The 22,043-nt window shown below is 32.9% G+C and overlaps 1 protein-coding gene across 2 annotated transcripts; it reads left to right on the top strand.

The window, feature by feature from the left end:
* Positions 1–1,462: 1,462 nt before the first annotated feature.
* Positions 1,463–21,836, top strand: LOC124373802 (the record flags this gene model as incomplete). Of its 2 annotated transcripts, none has more annotated exon segments than XM_046832139.1 (3): positions 1,463–1,497; positions 10,065–10,176; positions 21,136–21,836. In XM_046832139.1, coding segments are annotated over 3 exon segments (231 nt in total), but the record flags the coding sequence as incomplete, so codon positions are not given.
* Positions 21,837–22,043: the final 207 nt, after the last annotated feature.

The raw sequence follows: 22,043 nt of genomic DNA on the forward strand, positions 1-22,043 counted from the left end.
ATTGAACCTTAGTTTCAACATCATATTTGTAAAACCATGTTTAATCTTCTGTTATAACACGTTTCACTAATTCTGCATCATCAGTGCATTTAGTGACTCCTGAGCAACTTCCATTCATTGCTATTTTGTTCAAAATTTTACAAATTTTGGAACAAATTTAGCTGCCACACATTTCATACCCAAAAACATTCGGAAAGATTTCATGGCATGAGGCAATTGATATGCCAACATCATCAGCAACTTCTCTGATCATAATATGGCGATTTTTCCATTTCCATAACCATTTCTTCCACTTTTTTTTCTTTTTCGAACACAACATCTGTTCATGTGATGGGGCTTTCTGAGTATTCGTCATCTGCAATCTATTCACGGCCATCTTTGAGACGTTTATAGCACTCGTAAATTCTTGTTTCACTCGTAGCAGACTCATCATGCTTTTCCCACATTTTGTTTGTTACACTTTTTTTCACACAACATGTGATAAAAACTCTTTGATCTATTTTTTTAACACATGAAAATCCCTGAGTTGATAAAACACGTCTAATCTTAGCATCTGCCACTGAAAAAGTAAACAATTAATACAGTTGGTCATTTTATTATACTTCAGGAGCATGACTACCAACCTAATAAAAAAATAGAACAATAGAACTCTCCGAACCCATGAAACTTTAAAGTTCCTTTTACTTTTTGAACACGCCTTGTACAGGTCAGTTTATTCTCAAGATATCGTGCAAACAGACGGAAGAGAAATTTTGCAAGCTCCTCAAGTGATAGGCTTCACTAATGCTCAACCAATAACTTAATACCTACAAATATTTCTATCTTTTATTAAATTATTTATTTTAAACCTGCATATATGATGTCATAGTTATAGTTACTGTTATAGATGTCATTGCAGGTTACCCTCAAAATTATATTTAACTTATATTTACATTTATAATTGTTAATAAAATCATTATTGGTTGTCCCCAGGAAGAGGTAAAAAAGTTACTAATTGTGTATAATAGTTTTGTTCTAGCTCTTGTATTGATGTGCAGAGTTTTATTTTTATGAGTTGAATTTATTTTAATTCCATAATAGCATTGATGATGGAGTCCAAATGTCGATTTGTGATAGTATCGAGAAGCCTGTAATAGGCTAACTGTGGCCTGTTCCAGATGTAAGCTCATAGTAAGATGATAAGACGAAGCCCAACCCGAATCGAGCTGAAGCTGGAGGACCTCACTGAGTACCAGCCGATGCGGCGAGAGTACGAAGCCAACAAAGAGCAGCGACAGGTAGAGCAGCGCAATTGGGGACCAAACAAGCCCAAACAGGACATACAGCAGACAATCCATGACAGGATTGGTTACAACCCACAGCCAAGGCCCTCCTCATAATCCTCCCACACTGTTTTTGTAATTACATTTACTTAAAAAAATAAAATTATTTTGTAAAAATTTATACGTATTTTCTTTTCCAGGCCATCTTTGGTGTCCACTTTATTTTAATAACATGGTATGTAATGCTCTATTTTTAATTGTGAAAGTGCACCTAATCTAGTTTATGTTTATTTAAGTATTTAAAGGGGAAAAAAGATTAATGAATTAATTTAGAACATTAAATTTTTATATTATGGTTCTAAAAGTGATATGATTTACATAAATATCTAATATTCTTATTCGTAGCAACTCAAAATAAATAAAAAATTACATAGTGATAAAAATAAAAGCAGTATTTCATTCTTGAAATATATATTCATTTCTGAATATAAACAGCATGAATTAAATATAACACTTTAAACATAACTATTAATTAGAGAATTTACACAAAGAACTTATTTTAATTGTATTGAAAGTTTATATTGGTGTTATCTCTCTAATTAGTCCTTTAATTGCTTTGTTCCTGGATCCTGGTGACATTTGAAGCATCAGCTTGATACTGGCACTTTGTTGATGTGTAGTATGATTATTTTTATATATTTCAATTTACTAACCGAGCGCCGGGCCTAGTTACATACTACGACCCCCTAGCACAGAGTATTTTTCCCATGTTTAGCAGTTTTTGACATAACTCGTTATTTGAAGTTTAATAAATAGAGTAAACAATGTTTACGAACATATCAAATAATGTTAATTTGTCAAACAATTATAATATATTACCACTTATCACATAACTACTTACGAATAAACATCAGAAAACACCTCATAAAATATGAACATAACCATTTCCAAACTCCTGTATGATGCAAAGAATGTGGCGGCCAAGTAGTAGTTTGAGTAATGTTCACAAGATTGCACCACCAACTGAAGAGCTATCTTCTAGACATTTCTAACATAATCAAAAACCAAATAACAAAATATATCAGCTGATACAACAGAATAAACCCGCTGATAATATGAAAATGAGTATACTCGAGTTTGGTGGTTGTTCACAAAACTATAATTGTATGGCATATCTCAGGCGTGGCAGTTGTTGGTAAAACTACAGTACCGCTCAAATTAATTGTAACACCAGGTAAACGACTATGATTCTTAAATGAAAGATAATTTATTGATCAAAAAAATTACAAACAGCTCCCTAATAATTAATATGTCCTCCTTTGTGTTTTATAACCTCTTCACAGCGTTTTGCCATTGATTCTATGAGTTTTTTGCATATATTTTTTATTTCTTCATCGTGGAACCATATTTTGATTACAGTATTAATGGATGTTTTTGTAGTACAATCTTCTTTGGCAATCCTTTTTTTAGTAATAGCCCATAGATTTTCGATGTGGATGTTTTGGTTGTTGAAGGATGTGAGCTGATGTCTCAGCTTCATTTGCACTTGTGCAGACAAAGTTAACTTTATGTCCCTGAACCAAAAAATGTGTTTCATCAGAGAAAAGGACATTTTTCCACTGTTCAACAGTGAACTGTTTGTAGGTTTTAGCCCATTGCAAGCGCTTCTTCTTCATTGCTACAGTAAGAAGCTGCTTTTTCTTAGGTCGGTAAGCTTTTTGCCCAACTTCAGACAGCCTTCTTTTAACAGTACTAACATGAATATTAACCCCATTTTTGTTAATTTCTCGTGTCAAATCTACAGCCGACAACCTGGGGTTGATCTTACTAGTCCTAATTAATTGGCGGTCAGTTTGTGGTGTGGTTTTCCTTTTACGACCACAATTTCCTATTCTGTTAACAGAAAAGGAGCCAGTCTAATTAAATTGCTTAACAATTCGGTTAACAGTAGCTAGGCCTACTTTACATTCTTCAGCTATCATCCTCTGAGACATATTTCCATACTGATGTAGTGTAATAATCTTGCTACGTTTTCTAGGTGTGGTATCCATCAGTTGAGTTTTTGAAAAACTATAATAGTTTGTTAAACAAACACAAAAACACGCAACAATAACACAATTCACACAATACTTCACTGAAAATGTGTTCAATACAAAGAATCACATGTGCACTAACTGCTTTTGAGGTTAGGTTGTTAGTTTGTTCAATACAAGTGATGTAGCAGTGATGCCAACTGTCGCATGATAAAAAGAGTGAAATTCCCTGTGTGTTAATTAATTTGAGCGGTACTGTAGATTTGCAGAATATATCTTGGGTGTGGTGGTTAAAGGGTTAGGCAAGATTGTTATCCAAGTTTGGGATTAGATTTGCTGCTAAGTTGTCCAGAGAATGAACTTAAGTGGTGGGAGGATTAAGCTCTGTAAAATCACAAGTAAAACTTGCTAATGATAGTAGATTCTTTATTTTTTGTTCTTTGTTTAGGAATGAATGTAATTTTATTCACAGTGTATGTGAAATAAGTCTAATGAAGTCATAACATAATGAAAATGATATAAATCTAAGCAATAATAAATGTAAAGCTGCGTGGAAAATTATCAGCAGCAACACTCGTCAGGTGCCAATTGCAATAGTATCAACATTTTATTGCAATTGCCCCTGATATTTTAAATAATTTTTTTATTAACTCTGTCTCAGAAATTAAAGACGCTTTGGGAAATTCCTCTTGTGCTGCAAAAGAATGCTTACAAAAATGTAACATTAAACTATCGCCAGAAACCTTTGAATGGACAGATATCAGACACGAGGATATAATCGAATCTGTTAACCTAAGCAACTCTGACAGTAGTGACATACACATGTCCAATAATGTTTTAAAAAAAATTATTCCAGATATTATTGTCCCTCTTAAAATATGTTTTAATCTCTGTTTAAATGAGGGCTATTTTCCTGAAGAACTTAAAATTTCAAGAGTTTGTCCAGTGTTTAAGATGGGTTCAAACAATAAATCTGAAAGTTACCACCGCCCCATTTCTATAGTTCTAAACTACTTGAAATCCTGGTTTATAAGCAAATTTCTAATTATTTTGAAACAAACAACCTTCTAAATTCTATGCAATTCGCTTTTAGGAAAAATAAATCTACCTTTCAAGCCCTAGACAAATTAGTTAGAGATGACTCGCAAGCCTTTGAAGAAAAGACAATTGCTCAGGCCACTTTATGTGACCTGAGCAGGGCTTTTGATTGTGTTTATATCAATGATCTTATCATGAAATTATCATACTATGGGTTGGACAGTGTACCTCTCTCATTTCTAAAATTCTATTTAAGCAATAGAAAGCAAAAGGTTTATAACAATGGTAACTGGTCTCAGGAAGTAAATGTCACATATAGCGTCCCCCAGGGATCCATATTAGGACCTTTGTTATTCTTGGTCTGTATTAATGACTTACCATCGTCAGTCTCTGCCACAACAATCTTGTGTTAAGATGACTCAGCATTTTTAAATACAGGAAATAGCATTGAGGAACTGAACACTCAAACGCAAAATACTTTATTAGAAGCTTCAAGCTGGTTTAAAAACAATGGTTTCCATCTAAATGTACCTAAAACTCAAAATATCCTGTTCAGTTTACGAAAATCTGTAAACCCTCAAAGCAATCTATCTAATCATGCTAAATTCTTGGGAATCATTATTGACAGAAATTTAAATTGGGATGCCCATATTAATTATCTTTCAACTAAGTTATCTATAGTGATTTATCTTCTCAGATGGCTTACACTCTATGTTAATACAAATTATGTGAGAAAGGCTTATTTTGCCTTTTTTCAATCCATTATAAGGTATGGACTAGTAGTGTGGGGCAAAGCAAGTAAAATTAATAACATTCTTATCCTAAAAAAATCTATAAGAATTATTACTAACTCACAGCCAGTTTAACATTGTAAACCTCTTTTTTACTATTTGTAAAATGCAGATCATAATAAACCTGTATCTTTTTGATCTTATGAAATATATATTTCAAAATCCTCTATTAGTAAAAGCCTAGCAGTATAAAACACCCCCACAATACCAGGAATAAAAATACTGCATCTATTAATTTTAATAAATTGAGCAAAACTCTTGAAAGCCATTGTTTTCTTTTTCTAATGAATCAAAAAGTTCATTTTCGAGTTGTAACAAAATATTTACAGAAAAGACAATTAAATCACTTTGAAAACTATTTATCTTATTTATTAAAATATTGTTCATGTAAATCCTTGCATTGGCCATAGTTATCAGTCCACTGACACAAATTAGTCAAGTGCTATGTTACTATCAGCAGTTATATCCTGAATGAGGCTTGTAGCAAGTAATCACTCCTGACCCACTTACAAAGCTCATTAAAAACCCAACTCATAAATGATTTAAAGATTCCTTTTTTTAGTGAAGCTTCAACAAATTGTCTCTCACAAGATCAACTTGAATACTAATTATGTACAAGCTTGTCACATGCATTTCTTGTTATTATCACATTTAGGAAATATTTCCTTTGTTGATTTTCTTGACCTACTTAACTGTTTATATAAGCAGACCATATCTCTTTGTAGTTGATTAAGTGGTGGGAAGGGGGAATCACATGCGTGACAAAGTTATAACTTCTTTCAACTTATTAAAGTTCATTCAAATTCAATTGATATGTTCGTGTCAATAGGTTTTTTATTTGTTCAAGCTGGCGTTCTTTTAAATGGTCTGAAATAAGTTAGTTTATTTATGTGCTGAATTTGTTTATAACTCCAGAAGCAAAATAAACTGTCCAAAAACTTTAATTTAGCAATTGAAGATGTATAATGTTTTTACAGGTATGTTTAACGAACTTTTTTGAAAAAATATCATATTTTGAAGAAGTTGCCATGTGAAATTAATTTAAAATAATTTTTTATTTTAACATGCATATTACATTTACTTGCAGTTCAGAAACAAATATTCTCTCTGTATTCTCTGAAATAAATAAAATTAAAAATATTCGAAATTTTTATTAAATTAGGACTAAATTGAAAATGAGTTATAACTTTTTGATATACAACTGTTAAACTGTATAGTAAGTTATGTGTTTCTTTTATAGCAGAGATAGTAATCCCACACATAAAATAAGTTTTGGGTTATGAATGGTGTGCCACTTTAGTCACATCTATATTACATACATTTTTACTTTAATTGTCTCACTATACAGGGACAGCCCAGTGATATGTGGACACCAGATTAGTTTGACATTCAGAGTAAAGCCTAACAGTTTAGGTTTTCTCCAGAGAGACATCAGGTAGACCTGGAGTTTATGAACCTCTTCAACAAAAGTGCATTTGCTTAGTTTTCAGCGGATTATAGAAGTATAGAGTTTGACATGTAAACTTGAGCTAAAGATACATTCTAAGAGGAGTTATTGAGTGTCGTAACAACACAGTGAAACTCATTAAGTGGCAGTACCAATGAGTAATTAATATTTACACAATTTAGAAATTGTTTTATGTGATATCTCTACCAAATTGAGCAACTAGATTTAAAATTATATATATATATATAAAACAAGACACCTTGCTCTTGTAATTTTTTTTCCCCCTTGGGGCGGCCTACTGCCATGCACTTAAGCCTCAAGGGCTTTTTGCCCACCCCGGAAACACACCATGAGGCCCACCATTCTACAACTTCGGCAGTTCAACAAACCGCCGAAAACAACCTATCAAGTCCTGCGAAAATTCACCACCCCTGTCCAAACTACCAAAGATGGCATACCGCTCTCTTCCTATTGCAGGGCAATCAAAGAGCAGGTGCTCAGCAGTCTCCTCCTGCTCATTACACCTTCCACAGAGCGGATCCTCCTGAAGGATGCCGACTCTGTGAAGATGCTTCCTCAGGTGACCATGCCCCGTAATGAGACCAATGACCTTAGAAGACATTGATCTGTTTAATGAGAGAAGGTCCGAAGCCACCCTGGAGGAAGGTGACTGTAATACCATTCTACTCACTCTCAAACCCGGATGCAACCTCCACCTTCTCTCATGCTCCGCGCGTATCCATTTCGAGACAACCCTAGAGGATTCACACCTTGGAACACCGCAGAACGGTTGAGGGCCCATCATAATTGTCGCTGAGCCCTGGTTGGCCAGGGCATCAGCTCTTTCGTTCCCAAGAATCCCCTCATGACCAGGAACCAAACAATTGGTTACATTGTTGATTCTGGCAAGGGAGGAAACGGCCTGATAGCAATCCCAAACCAGTTTGGATTTGATCACGCAAGAATCCAGCGCCATCAGCGCTGCCTGACTGTCCGTGAAAATATTAATCGTCTTGCTCCTATATCGCAGACGAAGATTCTCACGAGCGTATTCCATAATAGCTGCGACCTCCGCTTGAAAGACTGTCGGATACGGACCCATAGGGACCACCAGCTCCCTACATGGTCTCACTCCCAGAATTCCAGCGCCTGTGCCACTTTTTGTTTTAGAGCCGTCTGTGAACCATTCGAGCTCCGCTGGTGGAAGAGGTTTCCTTCCCTCTGACCAATCATCCCTTGAGGGTAAAATAATCCTAAAGGGTTTGTCAAAGGAAAATTTTTGTGGCATCTGATCAGAGATCATGTGCAGAACATCCTCCTGTAATTACTTGAAGGATGGTGTTAAATGGTAAAAAGTAAACCATACAACCGATCAGGATATGTAAGGTCAGACTGTTAGATTAATGTGCATCCCAACTATATAAGAAGGCTACCATGAGGCTCAGTGCGGTTCATCCTTGTAATACGTGACATTGTAAACTAAATCGACTCCAGTGATTTATGTGGCACTTCCATGTGTGGAAAAATGCCTTTATTAAAGAGGTGGAGTTAGGGCTGTCGAACCCTCTCTACTACTCACAACCTCAACCATGCCATGCTTTAATACATAGGAAGCAGCAGAAAAACTAAGTAAACATATGTACAAAGCTGTAAATGTTATAAAGGGCTACTGTGTCTCAACACATGTCATCTAGTAAACTTTCTGGTACCAAAAGGGTTAATATTAAAACTTTAAGTACATGTAACACCAAATAGTTGTGAACTTTTGTTTCCAGAAATAGTTACAAATCTAGGACACTTTCTTGCACTTATAATTGGAGTTACTCAGTGGTTATTTGGTCTATTGAGGGTATGAAAACAACCAACCAAGACCAGGTGTTAAAGTTATCAAATCAAAATATGCCCAACAACTCTCTTATGACCAACTACTGTAGCGTAATAAAAATGTAGAGCTTTGCATGCATGCAAACAGGGACATTTTTTAGATGCTCTAGAGGAGTTGGAAATTTAAAGTTATAAAAGTAATTGGAACCATCAACCTACATGAGAAGCTCAAAGTAAACGTCTTTCACCTGATGTTTAACTAAATACTCCAACATCAAAATAGAGGAGGCAGTATTATCAAGACAGGACAAAACTACCTTGTCACGTGACCTTCTCAGATGATAGAAAAACATGTTATCCCAACAGTTCTTGTAATCCATCCTTGTCTTTTCTATCACATAATTTATACAATTCAGAGGCCAATAAACACGAATAATATAGTATGCAACCTTGTCATGCTGGCTAGTGTAACAGGATGTGGACCTGTTTTGTTTTGCATGTATTATTTCTTTGATCTTTTGTGTGTGTCATATGTTGTGTTTATACATTGTAAATTTAATCATGACGTCCTGAAAACCTGACGTCTTGTTATTGTATTTGTATCTAAAAGTGCTTGCAATACTGGAATTTTCACTTGTACTACTTATTACCCAGTTTTTACTATCTTAACCCTATACTAAGTGAGACAAACTAGTCTTAACTCTGCTTCTGCATCATAAGATAACTAGAGTACCATAAGAAATAAAAATTCTCTTAATATGTTGCATTATAATTTTTTATGTTAAATGTGAAAGAAATGCCTCCAGTTTTTATGTCAGAATGCTTAGTTTTTGATGTTTACTATTTTTTCAGTTTATGTCACAAAGATAGGTTGCCATATAAGACATTTGGGGAGGGCATTTTCTTAAACTTTTCACTAGGGTATATATATATATATATATATATAAAATTGTCAAGAAATATTTCCAAATTTCCTTTTCCTATTTATAATGGTTACAAAGTTAGTAAAGGAATAGGATGAATTGTTTTATTGCCCTATACGTAAATCTTATTTTAAAACTTTATATACCTGTAACAACATAGGTTTAATAAGTTTTCAGTAATTTTGTACATGATTAGAATTTGTTTATAAATTATTAGTTTGTAGCATATTGTATATGTGTGAAAGATTAGGAGAAATTCTAAAATGTATAGAAAAAAGAATAGTAAAAATATAATAATGATGAAGGATTTTCACAAGATAAATGTTTTTTTTTAGCTTTGAAGCAATTCTAAACTCAAACTCAAATATCTTTATTGCCATAAAAACATATAAATGCAAAGCAAACGTCTTGAACATATTTTATATACAATGGTATTGTGCAAACTTAGCAACTAAAATGTCTTATCTTTTATAAAATCGTCAACACAATAATACTCTTTGTTTATTAAAATTTCCTTTAAAATATTTTTAAACTCATCTAGGCTTGCTTCCGATTTTACAACAATTACAATTACATACGATTTTACAACAATTTAAACAATTACATATTGTAAACCAATGACTTATGGACCATATTTATTTTAATGGACCATCACAAAAGTCTTTCAATTCAGCAGATTCAAAAAAGTACAAAATTGGATTTTTAATTAGTAATTAGATTACATGCATAAATTGTCTTGTGTGCAGGGGTATCCAAGGCCATTGGAGTCCCGACTCATACCTCTTCTACAACCTGCTGTTTCTGCTGACTCTGCTGTGGAGTCTCCACTGTAAGGATAGGGTGGAGCCTCTGCAGATGGTAAGACTCCCTCCAGTTGCAGTAGTCATTATTATTTCTGGAGTGTTAAAGATAGTTGCCATCATAAGTGTTAAGACGAACAGATGCATTACATGATTTAAAACTTGCAATTTAACTTTTTCATTTAGCGAAAATTAACCAAATATTTTAAATTTAAAAAAAGATGAAGTAGAGACAAATCATAAAAGCACACTGTTAGATGTAAGGAACCATATGAAGTAGTCAGTCAAATTCACATATACCATGACCTGAAACGTACAAACAGAGAGTAACAAAATACCACAGCTCAGAAAATCCATTCCCACTAACCATTAACTGGCAGTTATTCTCAGTGTGTCGATGAAATGTCGCTTTCACTGGAAAAATATTGCTTATTTTCAATATAAGAAGAGAGACAAATCTTAAAAGCAGATGATGCAACGTTTTCTATATTTGTCTCTTTGACAAAAGAGTTGGATTCATTTTTTCTGAATACACTTTTGAAGTGGTAAATTTGATCATTTGACAAAGTAATGTCATCAGTTTATTTGGCCATTGTATTATATTTTAACTGTATATACATTACAGTCTTGATGTGTTGAAATTTTTCCCTAATCGAAAGCTTTTCAAGATGGCTGGTAAACACTAGATACACCGTTCACTAGGATTGGGATAGTTTGGTCTAATAAGGTGCCTATTGGGCCAAATTTTGGAAAAACTGGACTACACGGGGGCTGTATTCAATGCTTTCTATCGTAATAACACTTTTTAAAAGCGCAGCATTATATTATATATGGGATCATTATTTCAATGTAAGAATGCATAATTCGTTCTTATAAAGGAATAAAGTACAGTTAAGTGCCGATTATCTATGGCAATTGGTGCAGTGTTTGGATAAAAAATGTTTCAAACAAATAACCTTTTCTGAGAAAGGACTAGTGTTTTGTTGAAAATAGAGGGATGGGTGAGACGTAAATAAAACACGTTATTGGACTAGAAATACATACAGTACAATACGTTTCAATGATACTAGAGTACAATATTACAGTGTATATAATACATAAACATATAAAGTATGGATTGCACATTCAGTACATAGACATTTTTGGGTTTAGTGACTTAGGTGTGATGAAAACATTACAAAATTACTTTAAAAGAAATAGTTGAACATGTTTACTTCCTTAAGCTTTGTGTCTAATTTTTTCTGCCACTATGCTCTTAGGCGTTTAAAATACACAGCACAACAAGCAACAGCACGAACAGTTAAAACAACACTGATGTCAGCAATGCAAAGTGAGGTTAGCTCTTCAAAGTGTGGACGTGGAACACTGAAACATCGTACAACTGCGCCATGTACGCTCCTTCTGACTGCTTGCGTTTTTAATTTGACTACTCGTGTAATGTCAGCAAAATTTTTAATTTACATTACCATATGAAGCATTTTCTTATATAACTGTTTAACCACCGTTTCAGATGATCATCTTTCAGATAATTGGTGCTTTATTCTTGTAAACATCCATTTAAACAATAGGCCAATTTGTAAACAATGTTTTGTTAAAACAATGATTTAAAATAAATAAACTAAACTTATACAACGAAATAAATACAGAAACTACAGCTTATTGTTATGGAAAATATTGAAGTAAAAAATAATTACAACATAAACATAGCCAAATGTTATCTATTCTAAATTTGGCAGGAGAAACCTGTGATGGCAGTTTGTCTATGAGGTTTTCATTTCCAGCTTTGATGGAGAAAAATAAGTAAATGATGTCTGCATCAATGATTTCATCCACAGATACTTCTGCAATTCACTTTTCGCATTGAAGAAATTAGTATTTGCAGTTAACTATACTATATTAAGTAATTTAAAATTCCATATTATTCATATAAATTTTAAATGCCAGGCCAAACTAAAAAGAAGGCCAGAGAATTGAAGACTGATCTAGTGTGACTTTACTGTATCAAAAGCCATTTCTGTAGAATGACAAGAAGATGCTTTTGGAATGGATTTGATTTAATTCTGATTCTCTAATTTTGAGGAGAGAAATAAGTAATAAGTATGAACAAAAACCTCTCAACACTTGTATTTAACAATGTTTCTCTATCTTCCTTAAACTTTTATAAAAGTTGTTAAATGTTACATTTAAATGGTGTATAAATCGGTATGCTTTTATTGATTTGTAGATTTGTATTAGTTTGAAAAGGCTAGTCATAATTTAATGTTTGCATATTTTAATTGTAGTGATTTGGTTCTGTTACATACAAGGAAAGTTTTTAAAGTATGGGCTACTTCTCTCTCAAGTTCCATAGATTATATTGATTCTTACAACTAGTATACACACCTCTCGGCATTCCTTGTGAACACACATGTATCAGTTGCAGCTCTGTTGGTAACCTATAAGACCCATTGTGTGTATTTAACATGTTTAAGATTAATGAATTAGCCGCATCCTGTACAATTTGATCAGTGTACGTTTTTTTACAGCAAGAAACACATCAGCGGCTACATTCACCGCCAGCTTTGAGAAATGTACATAGATACCGTAATGAGTCAAGGTAAAGGTCAGAGATGGGTAATAGAATTTAAAGATGAGTGTGTAAGTATTTATGATGAATAACATTTAGGTTGATCATCCGTGGCTAAGACTTAGTGACGAAAATCAACACAAAAATTAATGAGGGCAGACGATTCACAATAACTACTATTTCCATGAAACTCCCAACATATTCTCGTAGTCGGAATAGTGACAGACATTCTCTCCTTTCGAGGTCAAGGCCAAAGAAACACTGTCACAGCAAAAGATCATAGCAATAGTTTTTTGGTATGAGCATAGTGTTTTGCTGATGGAATTCTTGACATTAGGAACACCAATCAGAGCAGAAACATGATGCGCAACCCTAACCTCGCTCTGCAAAGCAAAACAAAACAAAAGCTTCAGAGCTGCAACTGTGTATGTTTAAAAGGAATACCAGAAGACGGTGTGCACTCTTGTTAGGACAGTTACACAAATTACAGGACTATAGAGAGAAATGGCTCTCATTTTAAAGACATTCTTCATAACTACACATAGAAAAAACATTATAAAAAGAGAAATTGGTGTGTTTCATGTACAAGAATAAGAAAGGAAAAATTTTATATTTTAGTGTGTGTGTGTGTGTGTGTATGAATAAGATTACGGTATATTGATGTGTACATACTAGAATGTGCCAACTGCTCTCTCTGTCTCTGTGTTAGGCCATCGTCATTGACGGTGTTTCTGTCCCATTGGACATCATCAGCATGGCCTTGTACTGGGGTAAGTGCCTCCCTCTTGCTGCTTGCCAAAGCTTCACATCCGTACCACTCTCGTTTCTGTTTAGTTTGAGTATAACATCAGATGTTACTCATTTTACATTTGTCACTTCTCATTGCTTTTGCGGGTACAAAACTTCCCATTTTAGAGAAATTAGCAAATTTTATTTGTAACAGATAGTCCCAATAGTAACTTTAATTATACTTAATATTGGCCACTGTAAAGATCCTTGTGCCTTAAGCGATATTTGTTACATCATTACAAATTATAGTTTCACAAGCAAACTGCCTCTTATTTTGCTGTGTTATTATGTTTTCAAAATTGTTCAAATGGTCCCAGAAATGTTATGGGGTTTTTGATGAAGCTACTCTTTGATAATTTGATTGAGGTTTGCCCCTCTTGAGACTGGACTTTTGCAGAAGTAATAAACTTATTGACCTGTTAATTAATTCAAAACATCATTCCCTGAATCAGTATATAAAACTATGTGTATAAAATCTTACATTAAAAATAAATGAAAAAGAAGCAACCAAACATGGTATATTTATTTTATTGCTTGCAAAAAGAAGGATAAATATATTTAAACAATTTGTTTATTGTGAATTACAATGAATCGTGGGCGCTTGAGATTTATATTAATGAAAAAAATCTTTCTGTAATCATTGCAATTCAAGTCAATGATAAACCAACTTATTTCATCATACATTGATACTCAGTTGTTTTTTTTTTTTCTAAGTAGGCTCCAATCAATTTGAAAACTTTCATTGTACTCCACCAGTTTTTTTGTGTTGTGTTACTAATCAGTTTCCTCCAAGGTGCTAAAGCAGTTAATATGATTTCTTCTTCCAGTTAGTTGTCATTATCGTAGTGGTTTCCACACAAAAACTTTTGTATGCACCATTCAATATATTTCTTCTGCACCTCTATATTACTGGAAAAAAATTCAAGCTTAGCACTATCAAAATCATGTATCAGTCTTATCATAGGATTTGTTATTTATTCTCTATTCAATTTATTTCCTAATTAATTTGAATGTCTCTACTTTTTCATAGAAACAAACATTCACTGACTATGGGTCTTAAATACTGTAGTAATCTATTGTTTAATTTAGTAATCTCTTCTACTAAATCAAAATTATTTATATAATTTTTAAAAATAGTTTCTTTTTGTCCTGTCACCTTTCTTTCCCCTTCCTTTCCACAAACACCACTAATGTCCCTGCTTTTTTATCTCACTTTTTTTCTTTTAAGTGATGGTAGTTTACTTCATGATATCAATCAGCCTATCAATCATATATGGTTAAACTTTGAACAAATGATGTGCATTATAATAAAAAAAGAAATGCATTATTTTAAAGTGTATTAATAAATACACACAATATAATGAGATTCAGGAAACCCAAAAATGTAATTTAAATCAGGTCAAAAAATATCTAATTCTTTGATACTTTAACTTCACTTCTTTGTCATGTGAATATTTTCCAAGATTGGAAATTTCAAAATAGGTGTATGCATGTTTGTTAGCTTTTTGAATATTAAGTACCATATAGACTTTCAAAAATCAATACCAATCTAACTTAAAAATGCTAGTAACCTAAATTTTGAAATCAATCTGTAAGTCGAGTGCTATTTGTTCATAAAAAATCATTGTTGGGTCGCTGGAAAATCTGTTATATGTATTAAAATGTTTAATGACTGTTGTCATATATTTATGGGTAGTATGAACCCTTGTGTAGTTCTCAGGGAGTTACTTATAGCTGCATTTTAAAAAGCCATTGTTCATTACAACTAGACTGGTAAAACTAGGATTTGTTAGAAAATTCACAAGTAAATGAAGTACAATTAAACAACTGCACAAATGTTTAAATTATATAGCATTTCATAATTTTTGTCATTTTAAAATGTGATTCAAAGTAATAAGTATTGAGTTATATCCTCTGGCTATCCACAATGATATAACAAATTCTAAGTTCAAGTTATTCCTAACAGTTACAAATTCATTTGGATTCAAAGCTGCTGAGTCATTGTTTATGATTCATATTATCTCAGTATTAGCAATGGAATTTAGTGACTAATGTTATCAACGATGATGTTGTTTTTCTTAAAATCAACTACAAATGATTTTGTTCTGGAATGTACACTGGAAATAAAAATAATGTTATGTTTTGTGTTTCTAACAATAAAACATGAATGCACTTACAGTATTATACTGTAATAATAATAAAAACAAAAGGCTTTTATCCATCCGTGGTTTATGGTTTATCCATGAAGTGTCTAACTGTATATTATAATATTTTTCTTCACTTTAAGATGAGTCTAAGGTCACCAATTTTATTCTTTTTCACTATTGGTTGACACTAATATAAATATTATATGGTTTTCTAATGGTTGGTTTTAAACTTACCAACCGTACACTCAAGCTAAAAGATATGACCTTAAAAATGTATCATTTGGTATTTTTGATCCTTTCGCTACCATCTCATTTCAACCCCATCGAAACTAGTTTGGCTGACAGTCAATTCTCTGTATTAAAAAATCCTTTGAAAATCTCATGATAAATTATGTTCTGTCTTATTCAATAGAAATTGGCTCCAGCTTTCTGATCTATTATTTCCAAAGCTTATGCTGAGTTCACAGATACCTAGATAGTCAGGGAGCACTAAAAAGATGCCAAAAGTCAAGGGAAATAGATGAAAAATTCAGTATTCAGGGATTTAAAAAGACTTTGTTTATTCTTTTAAATATTCACAAATTTAGGTATGTAATGTATGCTTTTTCCATAAATAGTTATATCTGGTGATTCAAAACAAGAGTTGGAAGTTGACCTTGATATGCCAAAGTAAGAAGTGTATTTTGACAAAGTAACACAAAACAAAATGCATAAATATATTCACCTAACCTTCTCATTTTCATGTTAGAAAAATTATGTTGATCTTAAGACCTCTTCTACTGTGCTGGTATGCAAGAACTCTTTTATAAAATTCAATATGAAGATGGGGCAAGACAACCTGTGACAGCCAATGAAGACCATTACCATATGATGGATAGCATGCTGTCAGAATATTGAATGTTTTTAATTATGTAAAAAGGTTTTTTGAGTGTCAATAATCTCTGCTAACCTTACCATTAAAAGTATTTGCAAGTCAAACAAATGATGCATTTATAGAATCCGAGTTGGCATTTTTCAAATAAATTTCATCAGTTTGTAATTCAAAAGACCATTTGAGAGAAAGAAGCCCTCTAAAATACAAGGTTGTTCCAGGTTTATCAGCTTTGAGTCAAGTTTAGTTATTCAACAATCAGACCAAGGAAAACCTAGATTCAATGTGCTCTTAGAAGCATTCCGTAATTGTTAGAAATATCATTTAGACTATTGCAGGAGAAGCAAAATACAAAATGTATTTCTTTGTAAAGATGGAATTACATGCTTAAAACATGTTGGTGAGTTCTGGGAAGAAAACTCAAGGTCTAAATAAAGATTGGATGATTTTTATTCTTTATTATTACTTGGAAACAAACAAATTTTCTGAACTGGGGCAAGTCATCAAGTTAAGCCTTTTTTTAAATTAGTTAGCGTAGAAAGGGGTTTTCTTGGGCTAGTGTAGAAAGGGTTTTTTTTAATAAACAAAGACCTTCCTAGAAAATTTACTTGCACTTTTTGCCCGAAGGAGAGTTGATAATGCTATAAGATCTTTTTATCATGTTCCAAAAAGTCCCTAGTTGTAAAAAAAAACATTGACTTACATTGTCAATGTCTCCATTAGAGGCACAAGGAGGAAATAATCAAAGACAAATTTAAAAGAGCAATATTGTGTATAAAAGTGTAAAGGGTATGTAGTGTCAAATTTCAATTTATAAAAGTAGTTCTTGTTATGAAGATATTAAATATTTGTTATATGTATCACATTTTTCTTGTTTTCTATTAATAAAATACGTTTCTTTGGAAACATTTAAATAAACAAATATAGTTTCAGATGGCTATTGGGATGCAGGGCCTAGTAACAAGGGCTGCACCATTTTGCCTGCCGGCGTGACCCCCTGGTCACGTGACCGTATACGTCACGAACCTGACGTCTGCCGCGTCTACCCGCTTGCCACTATGGGAGCGTTATGGTTTACACGCTATTACACATCAGTAGAATAATATAATTAAGGACATCCTTATATATTCTTAAACTGTGTGATCTGCTGAAACTAGCAGTATAAATATATTTTCAGTTTATATCGATCTGAAAATTGTACAACCACAAAAAAGGCGTGTTTGAACTCCAAAATGCAATACATTGAAAGTTTATAAGCCTTATTTTTTTGGTTAAAACAAACTTTTAGCGGCAAAGTTATAGTAAATTAGTTTATCTATAAGTTTCATTGGAAGAATTGGAATAAAACATTATTAATATTCTAACAGATTCTTGCATTTTTCGCAAACAGAACTCGGTTGTACGAGGTTACTTTCGTCTAATCGGTCTGTATTTAGCGGCTCAATTCGAGGTTTTTTTGGACTTAAACTGTCTAATCGTTCAATTGCGTTTTTACGAACACGTTGTTTTTCTATCCGTTCATTGCGTACATCGTCATCGTCATTACTGATAGTGGGAAGTTTTATTGACGGAACAACAAAGGGCTTTAATAACAATTTCTGAGACCTAATAAGCGATTTTTCATGTCATCAATGTAGTCAGATGGTGCAAAAATGATCACTACACACATAGGCATACTTACAATTTACCGCGTCTCTTCTTTTACACTTTGATAACCAAATTTTTACAAGTCTCACTGTCTTTTGGAAACTTATAGTACACTACTCGCTGTTCACTTCCTTTAGTCTTTTTAGAGTCATTTGGACAAGTAGCCACAGCACAACAACTCATTTTGACACTGCATAAATAGACTAAATCCACATCAAATCACTGAGGATCAACCTCAATTAAATCACTTCGGCATGTGCAGCAGCGTGTAAACGACAGTGCGCCAATGTAACACATGTTCAACCGCCAACACGGCCAGTCCCTGCAAGTTGCAACGCGGTGCAAGCGCGGTGGCGGTATCTGGCCTGATCAGGACAGCGACGTCACGGCACCCCCCTCCCACCACTCACTCCGCCTGCCGTGGCGGCACCGCGCTGAGATCAAAGAAATGGCTCAGCCCTTGTTACTAGGCCCTGATTGGGATGGTGGAGTCTGATAGTTGAAAAATAAAATATTTTATTCAACCTTAGAAATATTTCAAAATATATATTTATTACAAGCTGAGGGCCAAAGAAAATGTTTTCATATTATCATGGAAAATCAGGGAAAGTTAAAAAAAAAATTAAATTTAGTATTTTTGTGTGAACCCTATTTGACTAATTAGCTGTAGTAACAATTCATAAGCTCTTAGTTACTTAAATCTAAGTTTCTGAAGTGAAAAATTTATGGAGTTGAGATTATTTCCTATTAAAACGCAGTTTTAAACTTTAGCTCCATTTTAAAACCAGAACCTCAGATGTGATGTATGGCAGATAACCTGTGTGCCATCTTATATCAGTTTGTTGAACGATGATCAATAGGTAATCTCCCACATACTTGTCTTTGTACTCAGTGAATGCACCTCATATAGTTCACTTTAAACATTGTTTACTTGTACTTTTTACTCACAGCATCTGAATCATGATGTTTAATGTTATTTTTTAACTTTAGAGAAATACAATACCTTGCTGTAGTAGTAGTCAGTAACAGCTAGTTACTAACGTTAGTTCTTTGCTCCGCATTGTTCTTTTTTGCTGTACCATATGCTGGTTCTTTATAGTATCTATCTATATACTATAGTATACTATTCTATAATAGGCCATGCAGACTTTTGAGTAAAAGAATTTCATAGGTTATCCAAATTAAGAATCCCAAAATAACACATCCCTACTAACACGTACATGCTTAGCCAAAAGGTCGGAGGAGTACCTTGGATCTACTAACTCTTTGCTTTCCATAAACTGAAAATAAAATATACCACTGAGTGATCAGACAAACGAAATCCATGAAACGATTTCAAACATCAATGAACATTAATCATGTATAAAATTTGGATGAAAATAAAAAGGAGATGCAATTTCATGAAAACACTCAAATAATATAATTTTTTTCCAGCTGAGATGGGTTTGGTGATTATAGGATGTGACTGACAACCTGAATCACCATTTGATTCTACCACTAAGTCATCACTTGGGTACTTTTCTTTACCTAGTGACCCTATCTGACTAGTGCTCTTGTAACAGGTGTGAAAGTCTTTAATCCTTTTGTTGCTAAAGCCTCTTTTGGCCTACTGTCAGACTCAATAATTTCAGCTCATTTTACCCAAAATGTTGTAGTTTACGTAAAACCCCCTTAAAATATCAACTTGAGATCATTTGATAGTTTTTTATTTGTTGTGTTAATTGTAAATGAACACATTTATAATAGTTTATCTCTAAATATATAAATATGAGACCAAAATAATCAGAGAAAAGTAAAAAATGTTTAGTGTGCAAAACTAATTTGAGTTTTATTTGTAATAAGAATTCACTGCATAGATGTAATAAAAAGTATAAAATGTTTGAAAAAGCTACAAACACTTTTTTGTTTTTTTATGTGTACCAATATAAAATATTGTTATAAAGATTTACTAAATGTATATAAACTGATTTGAAACAAAATCATAAATAAACTATATATAAATAGTTTATTCTCATTTCACATCAAATATATAATACATAAGTAATTTTTTCACATTTTCACATGGTAATAAGATCACATTACTCACATATGATTGTAATACTTATATAATGAAATCAAAATCAATAATATCACAATACAAAATGTATTAGGTAGGCTAAATAACAACAGTAAATAATTAAATCACCAGACTAAACAATAAACCACCACTGCAGTGCGTAAACAAACCAACTGAACTCAGTGACGCACTTTGGGTTCAAATAAATTATTTTTAAATAACCCACAGACTCCAAAGTGTGAAAATTAAATATTGAACTGAATAAAGAAGACACCTCAGTTAATACCATTAACATGCCCCCCTCCCCAACCTGTATAACTACGGTGTATTTTAAGAAATGTGTAGTCATCCACAGCAACCCTTGTACCTTTAAACTAAATCACGAAATTGGTTACATTGATACTGTAGCACTGAAACGGTAAAACTGTTGAAATATATACATAAAAAAAAAACAAAAATTAATGGCTATGGTGTATAACTGATTGTAGCCTCATCTGGAAGTATAGAAAGTTACATCAACCTGAACATATGTATTATACAGTATTTGTGTGAGTGAGTTAGCTGTAAAACAGAATATTAGTACCAATTATGGGCTAGTTACATTTTCATAAGGTTCCTTTTCTTTTGTGTGATTTTCAAACGAAATATGTTCAAACTCAGCTGCATAGTTAACAATGTACTTGTTTTTTTACTAATTGCAATGTATAAAAATCATACCCTGCTCTAATTCATGTCTACTATACAGAAAATTAGTTGGAAATGTTTTGTTTAATTAAATGAGGTTTTGTGAAAAGATTATTATTTTCAATAAGCGTTACCCACTTTAAATAGAGAGAAAGAGAGAGCACTTAGCAAAGATTGTACTAGATAGATGTTTTTATCATTTAAAATTTCTTTGTATTTACATACATTTAGGAATGTCACTATGGAATTCTGTTTAGGCAATGCAAATTGATGGGGCATCGATAATACTGGATATATTTACTATCGGGATGAATTATCCCTCCATTTGTAAGTACTCTTAAGTTTAATAGTTTGGAGTGGTTTCTTACACCCACTATCAAGTGTTTTTATCTTCCAACTAATATTTACTAACTGCTTGGCTTCAACTAAACAAACCTTTTGAACTGCAGCTTTGCTTCTAACTTACTGTTATAACAAACTGAATCATCTGTTTGTACTAAACCTTTGGACCTATTACTCACAGTTGAGTAAACAATAACCAGAGATTTTGCTTTCTCATTAAACATACATTTCTGTTTTGTCTGGTTTTTGTTTTCTGTCATCACTGAAAACTTTTCAACGAAATAGTCAAAACTGTCAAAGTAAGACTGAAATTCTTTATTTCTTTCTTATAATATTAAAATTATATCACAGAGAATTATAGTTTAACTTGAGTCTGAACCATGAAGATTTTGGTCTGTATTAATGGCCAATAATGAGAAACTCAGACATTTGAATGTTTATATCCTTATTAAGAAAGAAATTCAGGGAGAGGTACAGAGAGCTGAAATCATCTCAGATATTTGTATGTTGATTTGCTTGATCATGAAAATGAGTGCCGTTGACCGAGCGGTCTAAAACATCACACTTTGGATCTGAGTTAGAGGTAGCGCAGGTTCAAATCCTGTCTGTCACTTTTTATCAGTAACATCGACCTTGTACTGTATCGACTCTCCCTCTTATTCTGTTTGATAAGATCCTCGCACAGGCCAATGTGACCCATGAAAACGAACAGAATAAGGCTTAAAAGGAGATAGGCCTCTCCTTAAAAAAAAAACAAAAGAGAGAGATAAAGAGATGGTCTATTATAACAAAAATGAAACATTGAGCAGAATATTATTGGAAA

Source organism: Homalodisca vitripennis, unplaced genomic scaffold (assembly GCF_021130785.1).
Source record: "Homalodisca vitripennis isolate AUS2020 unplaced genomic scaffold, UT_GWSS_2.1 ScUCBcl_6441;HRSCAF=13656, whole genome shotgun sequence".
NCBI classification, from domain to species: Eukaryota; Metazoa; Arthropoda; class Insecta; order Hemiptera; family Cicadellidae; genus Homalodisca; species Homalodisca vitripennis.